Here is a 10,241-nt window from a genome sequence, read left to right as displayed (position 1 = left end):
GTGAAACTCAACTGATGTTCTTTACTAAAAGTTTACTTTCCATTCTTGATCGAGGATCCCAGTATAGTTTTTCACGATTTCTACAAAGAATTGGACAAGGTTTCCCATAAGCTGCTATTTCTCAAACTTGACAAGCTTTAACCTTGACCCCACTCTCTTATCCTGGATTGACTGTTTTCTACAGGGCGATTCAAGGAGACGCCAGGCTCTTTAAATCGACCGCAAAATTCGGTTTCTTAACCTATCGCGCTACGACTTCGTGCCCACAGATGGTGCATTTTTTTTTGTAAAATTTGCAGAGCGAACTTACCTGAGGAAAAAGTAAAGAAAGAAAAAGGCTTAGCTCCTATGGAACTGCAGCAATGCCACCGGTTTTCAGACAACATGGCGCAGTTTCGCACAGGAGACAAGAGATGGCGCAACGAACGCCACCAACGAACGGCACCGAGAGCCGGCGTTTTTAGCAGACAATCTTTTCGACTCAAAAGCGGTGCGCGTTCCGCAGGCGGCGATAGTCGCAGTAACAAAAACAGGCACGGTAACAACAAGGAAGTGCAGTTCCTTGTCTGCTAAAGACGCCGGCTCTCAGCGTCGTATTCTCGTTCATTAGCAGCAGTTGGCGTCGCGACCGCTTGTGCCATCTCTTGTCTCCTATGCGAAACGGCACCGTGTTGTTGGAAGACCGGTGGCGTCGCTGCATTTCCATAGGAGCTAAGCCTTTTTCTTTCTTTACTTTTTCCTTGGATAAGCTCGCTCTTTGCAAATTTTACAAAACAAAAATGCACCATCTGTGGGCAACGCTGCACAAAGTCGTAGCGCGATAGGTTCAGAAACCAAATTTTGCGGTCGATTTAAAGAGCCTGGTGTCTCCTTGAATCACTCTGTAGATCGGTCTCAGTTTGTCACTACTAATCCAGCTAATTCTAACCTCAGTCCTGTCTCCTAAGGTGCCTCACAAGGGTCTGTCTTGGTCCCAATACTATTCCTTATTTACCTAAATGATTCACCTCAGAAGCTCTCGCCCTGTTAGTATTTGTTTACGAACTGTGTCATATACAGGGTGTTTTCTCTAATAGTGACACTAATTTTCAAAAAACCCGTGAAGCTTGCTACATTTACGTGGCTTGTGCAGGTGAGTTATACGGCCAGGGAGATACATAGGGTGTCCCAGGTCACCAGGCTCGATCTAAAATGGATCGTAAAAATCGACAACTGCACGTAGCAATCTACACTTCTCGTCAAAGGTGTATTCACAGGTAGGTTTTTAGAGCGCAGCTCTTAGGCCGTCGTAACTGCGCGTTGTATTATGGTTAGGGTGACCAGACGTCCCGTATTGCCGGGGACCGTCCCGTTTTTGAGGTCCGCTTCTGCCGTTCCGTCTTTTTGTCCCAATAAAGAATCCTGTCCCGTTTTCGCAGGAGTGCATAGTTTCGAAACTGGCACCAAGTGGGTTGAAGCAAACTGAAACTATGCCTACTTGTTACAAGAATATTTTACAAAAATAACCGTATGTACTTAAAATATTTAATTAGAGAGTTAAATTTAGAACTTTTCTTGCCCAAAAACACTTTTTCTCTCTCGAAAATGCGTGTACAGAATTTTTTTCTTTTCTCGAGTTACTAGATATAGCACACATGTAGAACCTTGGTTGGCAACACAACACTATTACAGTGGCTTAAAGAGGGTAGTGTGGTTACTGCGCAGCCTTCACCATGCATCAAGAACGGCCGCTCCTTGGAAGACGGTGTAGGTCGCGCCTTGATCCGCAGCTCCGTTGGGTGCGTCGATCGGCCGGCCAGATAGAGGCACCCTAACACACTTCATAACTAATATAAATCCCTCAAAAACAATTATTTGTTTCCAGTGAACTTCCAACGACATGATTTGTGTTTGAAGGTGACTAAAAATGTGAAGCTAGCAGACGACAGTGTAGTCGACAGCTGCGAATTGGCCAGAGCTGGCCAGAGCCAAGCTGACCAAGCCGGAGCCACAGCCGGAAAGACGGTGCAGCAAGCGCCAGCGCCACCCTCGGCAGTCTTCCAACGCTGTGCCGCTTCTCCGGTTTCGTTCGTTACACTACCCCCTTTAAGCCTCTGTAATTTCATTCAACGCTCTCTGGGCGGCACCATTTTGTTCGACAGCAGCGCTCGACTTCGCTAGCAGACGACAAACCGGGAGGTTGCCATTCTCCATCTTTGGGTTGTACCGGCGGGCAGTACGGAACATCGAACTCTCGCTCGTGGCTGTCGTGAAGTGGTTCGCGTTCTTAGAATAGTTATGGCGACTCCAAAATCGGCCTATATCTCTGTTGCTCTATTTCGGTGAATGATCAGCTAGCATATTTTTTTCCGTTACTTAAATAGCAGTTGAGTCAGCCGGTAGTACTACCCTCAACTACTGCGTGTATTGCGGCAAGAGAGCACAATTTTATTTTTTATTTCAAACTTCCACTCATGATCGCTAAAGGCCTACATCAGTACGAACCTTGTATAGTAAATAAGGTACCGCAACCGCATTTACTCTTCACCGGAGAGACCAGCCAATCTGACACAGTCTTCCCTTTTTTTTTTATTTGCATACAGGTAACAGCGCAATTGGACCCTGTTACTCTTTATCTAGCCTAGTATTACACGATAACTGGCATACCAAAATCTGCGGATCTGCGCTTGAAATTTCCAAAATAATGCGATTTTAAACAGTTTGTACACCAGCCGGATGCTAGGTACAGTCCACTCAGCGGAGCAGACGACATACAGGTGAGAGGGGGAGGGCACTTTTTTCTCTAACGCCTCGCAAGTGGGCTCCTTTTCGTTTTCTGCGCATGAGAAAGGAAGTAGCGGTGACGTCAGAACGCCGAGCCCCGATTGGCTCATCGCGACCCCCTATCCGAGCGTCGTCTGCTCCTGTGCAATGTCGTCTGCTCGCAACGTCGTCTGCGTCTGTCTTACCTTTCCTGCGACTTTCGGAAGTCGAGCGAGCTCGACTTCGCCTTTCAGAGAGGGCAGACGAAATAACTCGAGCAATACATTGTTTTTGTCTAACAACTAGCAGACGCGCATCAAGGAGGGAAGTCAAAGGACTCACTGGCGAGGTGTCCAGAGGCGCCGAGGTTTGTTTGCTAAGAACCGAGAGTGAGCGTGTCAGTGTCCGCAAGTTCCCTCCCAAATACTTTTTCCCTCCTTTCGTGTGCGGCGAGACTCCCCACTCTTTAGCGGCGTCGGCGTGTTAGCGCAGTTAACGTCGTCTGCTTTACGTCTGCTAGTCAAAGCGATGGCTGCTTTACCTTTCCTGCGTCTGTCGGAGATTCACCGCTTTTTCACCGGCAAGAGTCACCGTTGCCTCGGAAAACAAGGAGATGAGAAGAGGAAGAGATTGACCTCTTAATCTAAAATTCAGGTCAGCGATCAAAGTATAAGACGGGAAGGGTTCAGAAGGGTCGCGCGGGCATATTTCATTCAGCACGCCAGCCGGTTGTGGGCAGACGGTCGCTGAGTCGGAGTGCCTGCTAGGCCTATCTGCCGAGCTCGCTTGGTGATTGTCGGTGGAATCGTGGCCGTTGGAGCTCTTCCCGGGTGTTTGTGGATCCAGCGTTCTTGTTCGTCGTGGTCTGTTTCAAGTACTTTTTACTTTTTTCTTGCTGCTTGAAGTCGGGACGCGTGAGAAGCGCACATAGAAAAATAAACGTCCGTTGGTCATTGCGACCGCGACACTGTCGACTATGCTGATTTGATCGTAAGAAGTGCGTAAGACAGCTTTGGAGCTGTCGTAGGATTTCGTCGTAACCAGAGGTCGGCATTTTAGGTCGCCCTCACTCACCCTCACCCTCACAGCCACACTCACCTAAGCCCCTCACTCACCCTCACAGCTACACTCACCTTTAGCCCCTCACCCTCAAAGTCACACTCACCTTCAGCCCTTCACTCACCCTCACTGAACCTCACCGCCCTCACGCCACTCACGGCCCTCACCGTTCTCACGGCCCTCACGCACTCGTAGCCCTCACACCACTCACCGCCCTCACGCCACTTACGGCCCTCACGCACTCGTAGCCCTCACGCACTGATAGCCCTCACGCCACTCACCGCCCTCACGCCCCTCGGTCACTCATGGCCCTTACGCCACTCACCGCCCTCACGTGCCTCACCACCCTTGCAGCCCTCACACCCCTCACGCACTGATGGCCCTCACGCCACTCAGGCCAGCTTCAGATGGGGCAATTTCGCCCAGAAACTTTACGTCGCAACACCAGCAACAAGGGCCGCCCGCGATCACACGCAGCAATTAATTGCTGCAATTTGCCATCGTCATAAAATTTTATTTTACTTGCACTATTTAGACATAATTACGCGTTATAAACGTGTTTTTATGCATTTAAATCTCATTAAGAATACTAATGCACCTTTCTGAAACAGTTTATTTCCAACAAAACGATCGATTTCAAACCAGAACCAAGTCTTTCGGTGTCATCATCACCGGCACGAGGTATCACGTGAAAATTTTGCGTCCCTAATTGGATGCAGCCGCTTCAAACGCATTCGAATTGCTCCGAGTTGCTTGCTCTCAGCGATCTCAGCAATTCGTGTCGATCTAGGGAAAGCTAGAGAACAACCCGCCATTAACACCAAAATTGCTGAGAAAGATGCTCGATCCGAAGGGGGCCTCACGCACTCACGGCCCTCACCACCTCATGCACTCACCGCCCTCACGCCTCTCATGCTACTCACTCGCCTCACGCACTCATGGCCCTCACACCCCTCACGCACTCACCGCCCTCACACCACTCACGCACTCATGGCCCTCACACCACTCACCGCCCTCACACTCATGGCCCTCATACCCCTTACCGCCCTCATGGCCCTCATTGGGCCCTCATTGCCCTCGCAGCCCTCACTCACCCTCACACTCATGAATTTTCCTGGTTCAGAAACTCACTCACCCTCACCTCACCTGTGAAGATGAGGGTGAGTGAGGGTGAGTGAGGGCCCTCGTGACTGAGGTTTGCCGAGGTATGGTCGTAACCTGCACAAAACTTACGAAAATTTTGTTTCGTGAATACGAATTTGTTCTCAAGTTTTGACTTACGCATTTTTTTGCCGTAAGATCATTTTGTGAACCTGGCCTCTGCACTTCCGAAAGTTGCAGGAAAGGTATGACAGATGCAGACGACGTTGCGAGCAGACGACACTCAGACAGGGGGTTGCGATCAGCCAATGAGGGCTCGGCGTTCTGACGTCACTGCTACCCCCTGCACAAGAAGCAGACGAACTTGCCCTCTGCATTACTCTCTCTGTTATGACCCTAATGGCACGGTCTATATTTACTAAAATATTAAGGTGGGCTAGTTGGATATGCATTTTCGAAATAAATAGCGTGAAGGTCAAGTAGAAACTGACGGCACAAGCGCCGTCAGTTTGTGCTTGGTCTATATTTAGTGCACCCCCCCTCCTCCCCTCCCGTTTTCTACCTAAAGGAATATGGTCACCCTAATTGTGGCGCATCATAATAGGATTTTCGTTTAAAAATATCAAAGGCACTACTGGGTTTCGCCAAAAGGCGAAACCCAGTAGTGCCTGCCGAAACGGCAGGCACTACTGGGCCTGCTCATCAACTACTGGGCATCACGTGGTACGGAGATGTCACTATGTCATCAACGAAAGCGGCCGACGGGACCCCATCATGCATTATTTTTTCTCTCGCGCTCACGCTCCCAACATTGAAAAGTAAAAAAAAAAAAAAAAATTCTTTCAGTAGTAAATGTTCCACGCAGTGTTGGTTGTGTCCACACAGCGGCGTTCACTGCGCTGTGTCGCCCTCTAGATTGGGCGGATTTTGGTGATCGTGGAGCTGCTTCGATTTCGTTGGCCGGTTTAATACATTTTTGGGCAGAATTGCGTCGTAATACTTTACGTGTGGGCTTTTCAGATGATACGACTTAGGACTGCATTGTTTACTCAACATTGAAACTGGACCGGAGTTTCCCTGTAAAGGGATACTTAAACGAAGTATCCCTTTAACAAATAGGCTGAATATGATCCACAATATTCGTAAATGACAATCGCACGTTTGCATTTTGAGCCTGATGGCTGTATTTTTCGTTATAAACAACCGACCCTAGCAAACACTTGGAAAGCAGCCAGCGGAGAGTATGTCACATCCGCTGCAATCATGACGTAGTTTGTCTCGGGACCTGACTACCGGACGTTGCGAGCTATCTTATAGTCAATCCCACTGTGTGGGCGTAACCCGTGATATGCTCTCTGCGCATCGCTGTGCCCCCTCTCCAGGGTCACGTGACATTCACACGGCCTTGGGTAAGCCCAGATGGCTTGTAGCATCCGCTGAAAGCAGCCGAGGCACACTAGCGATCGGGCCACCGCAAGTAATCCCAAAGCTGTCTTTGTACGAATTTTGAGTGACGGGTTAATCTTCCATAATCTTGTAGAGGGAGAAGAGCGACTTCTGGGACACACAAAAGAGAGTCTCAGGGAAAAAGGAGTTCCTCCTTCAGCTCTTCTCTCGTCTTGGCCGGACGCGAGACAGTTACCATCACTTTCTGTCAAGGTCCTAGACTGGCATTACAAACAAGGCGTTAGTGACACTCACCAGGTGCTCTTTGCTAATCATTTAATTCATTTTAAAATTCCTTTTCGTGCCTTTTGCAACAAGAAGTTAGTGTGTCTGATCTGATAATGCTTCATTCAGCACGAATAGACCAAAGAATAAGCGCCGAAATTTCGTTGTAGTATTCCTTTAAAGGGATACTACAACGAAATTTCGGCGCTTATTCTTTGGTCTATTCGTGCTGAATGAAGCATTATCAGATCAGACACACTAACTTCTTGTTAAAAAAGTCCAGAAAAATAATTATGCACTTCAAATGTGTAGACAAAATGGCCAGAACTTTATTATACGTGCTTTCACCGACGTATTTTCGTGCACCATTTTGTTGTTGCAAAACTGGGGTGTGCTGAAGGCAAGCATACCAAGCATTTTCTTTACCCCTCATATGCGTAGAGCATAGGGCTTATAAGTCTTGCAAGGTGGATCTCCTCAACAGGTTGCGATGTAATCCTTCAAATTAGTAATGTTGTTTGAAAAGCAAACTAACAAGAAAATGGTAAATTGACGTCATGTGAAAATACCCTATGTGGGTGTCACGTACAACCGGAAACGCGCACGAAATCAGGAGAGGTGAGACTCGCGGGTTAAATCAATAAACAAATGTATATTTACAAAGAGTAGAAGAAAGGGCTAAAGCGCGAAACACATGTATGACGAAACCGTCCGATTTGAAGTCCGATCAGGCAATACATTGGTCAGAGGCGAGGGTTTTCAACGCTCTCCGGTGCTACGAAAACCCTCGCCCCCAAGGTCATTCCGGCAGTCCGCACATCGGATCGGACGGTGTCGTCGTACATGTGTTTCGCGCTTAAATAGAAGATTCAGAGTTAAAAATAGATTAAATGAATTTAATAAAAAAATAATAAATACAGTTCTAGGCAGACAGTTCCAGACTCACGTCGCCATGGAGGTTGAGTAGGTGATTGCTGATGAACTTTGTTAAAACTTCAGCTGTGAGCCACTCCTGTTCCCGATGAACGTGCCCCAGGTAGTTTTCGAGGACACTGCAGGAGCCTGCCAGGCGCTGGGACGGGGCCATGCGTCGCGGTGTATTGACACCGCGACGCAAGTCTTGGCCACTACGACACGCAGCCGAAGTCGAACTGTCTCGTCCAGCAAAAGTCTCTTGCATACACTCGCAAACCTGCATCTCCCTCTCCTTCCTTGCCGTACGTCACACCTCGTTCACCTCGCCATACTCTTTCTTTCAGAGCGCAGCTATTAGGCGCCCGTTTCCGGCTTGAGCGGCGTCGGCGTAGTTGCGCTGTGCATTATGGGACGTTTCCCATGATGATGTCACGTGTGATGTCATTAAGGTCACCAGTGATGTCATAGATGTCACAGCGCGTTGCATTATGGGTAACTTTCCCCGCTAAATTTAACGGAAAAATTTCCTGGCTAAATTTAGCTTAAAATTTTCCCTGCTAAATTTAGCGGGAAAAACTCCCCGCTAAATTTAGCGGAAAACTTTCTCTGCTAAATTTAGGGGGAAAATTTTCCCCTAAATGGTGATCTTAAGAAAAGCTGTACCCGCTGGGAGTATGGTGGTACCTCCTACAACTGCCAGTGGAGGATCGGTCCAGGGATGTAGCATGTGTGCTGCAACAAGCGACTTTGCTATGAGAGTCAGCTTGGAACCCTGGTCTGGGAAAGCATCATAGTCTCCCATTCCAGTGATGGTGGCTAAAAAGAATGAGCATTGCTGCTTAGAGTCTTCAAGAGTCGCTGGCATGCTGTGAAAAGCTGGTGAAAATAACTTTGCAGGCATGACCCTAGCTGCCGACGACGATGCATGTGCTGACTCATCGGTGTATGTTGTACACTTCGAAGCGAGGTGTCCGAGGTGTTTGCATTTATAGCAGACCGCTTGGGACAAGTCTTGGCCACTACGAAACGCTGGGGCTCCATATTGCGACGTGATGGCTTGGTATTTGGCCTCTTGCAAGTCGGTGGGCAGGTCTGCGACCCGTAGACGTGAGGCTAGGGGTGATGGTGACGTCAAGCCAGAGCGCTGCGTAGAGTGAATAGGACGTTGAAATCCAGCCGATTTAGACGAATGATGTTGGTGATTGGGTTGGGCTGGAGTAGTCGAATGGCTTTCCTTGGCGTGTTGGGCGGACCTATCCAGGCTTGTGCATGTCGCAAGAAAGGCTTGGACGGTTGTTGGCCTATTGGCTGCCAATGCTGCGACGATATGTTGGTCCCGCATGCCTTGGAGTAGGTGTCGATCTTCTGCGGATCGCTCAGGGTTACCGGCCGCGGGCAGCGTTGGATGATCCTTAATTTGGCGAAGGCGTACTGATGAAGGGATTCACCAATCCCTTGAGCCACGTCCATGACCCGTTCCTGCCAGTGGATCAGGGTCCATTCTGTGATGAAGGTCTCTTTGAGGGCGTCTCTCCAAGCTGGCCACGTGTCGTATTGGCTTCCGAACGCGAGGTTCCAGTTTCGTGCTGTACTTTTCAACTTGCTTGCTGCGATGAGCCGGGTGGTGGCGTCATCCCATAAGGCAAGTTGCTGGACGCGTTGAAAGTCCTCAAGCCATTCTTTGACGTTTTGCTTTGGCGAGCCGTCAAAATGTGGGAGGGTCACGGACAGGTCTGGTAGCGTTGTAACTGTCGTGGAAGGACGAGGCAGCTGCTGCAACAAAACAGCAAGGTTTTGTAGCGTGATGGGGTCTAGTGCCAAAGAGCCAGCGGCAGGGGCCAACGCTTGGTCCAGGCTAGGTGAAGATTCGCGGCGCGCCTCGATGTCCGCGGCGAGTCGCTGGATGAGGTCTTCTTTTGTGCCGGAAGTGTCTAGCTCACGTGCAGCGAGCTCTTTTTTAATAAGCTTGACGCATGGAAACGACATAGTTCTTGCGTCCAGTTCATTCCAGACAATGCCGGGCATCGCTGTGTTGGGCAAGGCTTACCAAAGGGCTACGAAACGTTCCGCTCACCAGAAATTGCAGAAACGAAGTGCGTTCCTAGCGCTTTGCGAAGACGCGAAAGGCGGGAGTATGTCGTTCCAGAGCTTTCGGGTTTCTTGTCGAGAATGGTTGCAGGTGTTCATGACGGGGCATAGGCAGAACCAGGCAAATCAAGGCAAGGCTGGCGGTCGGGCTCTGGTAGGCTTTCACAGTTCAAGGTCGACTGCGCCAGATGTAAGATATGAAGGCTGAGTCTTCGAAAGAAATAAGGAAAGTATATTTACATTAAATACAGACGTTAAGTAGAAGGGCTAAAAGCAAGTTAGTGGTGGCTGGCTTGACTGGTTGAAAGCTTAACAGGCGTGAGACAGGCATCAGACTGGAACGCACGTGCCGTCCGGGCCGGGCACGAGGGTGGCTTCTTTCTCAACTGTCACTAGGCACGCTCACTTGAGGCGCGTCAAAGGCAGTAGAAAGAAGAAAAGGAGACGGAGGATACCACGCGCTCACAATAGCAATGAGGAAGCAATACACGCAAACGAAAAAATCCATAGTTTCCCGCGCACACCACGAGAGGTTTCGTAAGAGTACGGAACTAGAACGCGGCGCATGGGCCGCCACGCCGAGTACCTTGATTTCGTAGCTCGGAGGCGCCGAGCGCTCCTCCGGCAGCCAGCGGAATCTGCAGGAGGGTCAACACAAACGTAGG

The 10,241-nt window shown here is 49.3% G+C and overlaps 1 protein-coding gene across 1 annotated transcript; it reads right to left on the bottom strand.

Annotated features, from left to right (window-relative positions):
• Positions 1-7,373: 7,373 nt before the first annotated feature.
• Positions 7,374-9,513, bottom strand: LOC120839708. The gene has a single exon (XM_040500779.2). It carries the CDS (start codon positions 9,511-9,513, stop codon positions 8,620-8,622), a length of 894 nt encoding a protein of 297 aa, XP_040356713.1. The 3' UTR covers positions 7,374-8,619.
• Between the last annotated feature and the right edge of the window lie 728 nt (positions 9,514-10,241).

The sequence above is a fragment of the Ixodes scapularis genome, unplaced genomic scaffold (genome assembly GCF_016920785.2).
Source record: "Ixodes scapularis isolate PalLabHiFi unplaced genomic scaffold, ASM1692078v2 PGA_scaffold8__174_contigs__length_109621045, whole genome shotgun sequence".
Taxonomy (NCBI): Eukaryota; Metazoa; Arthropoda; class Arachnida; order Ixodida; family Ixodidae; genus Ixodes; species Ixodes scapularis.
The sequence above is the reverse complement of the archived record's forward strand: the minus strand, read 5'-3'. Positions and strand labels throughout refer to the sequence as shown.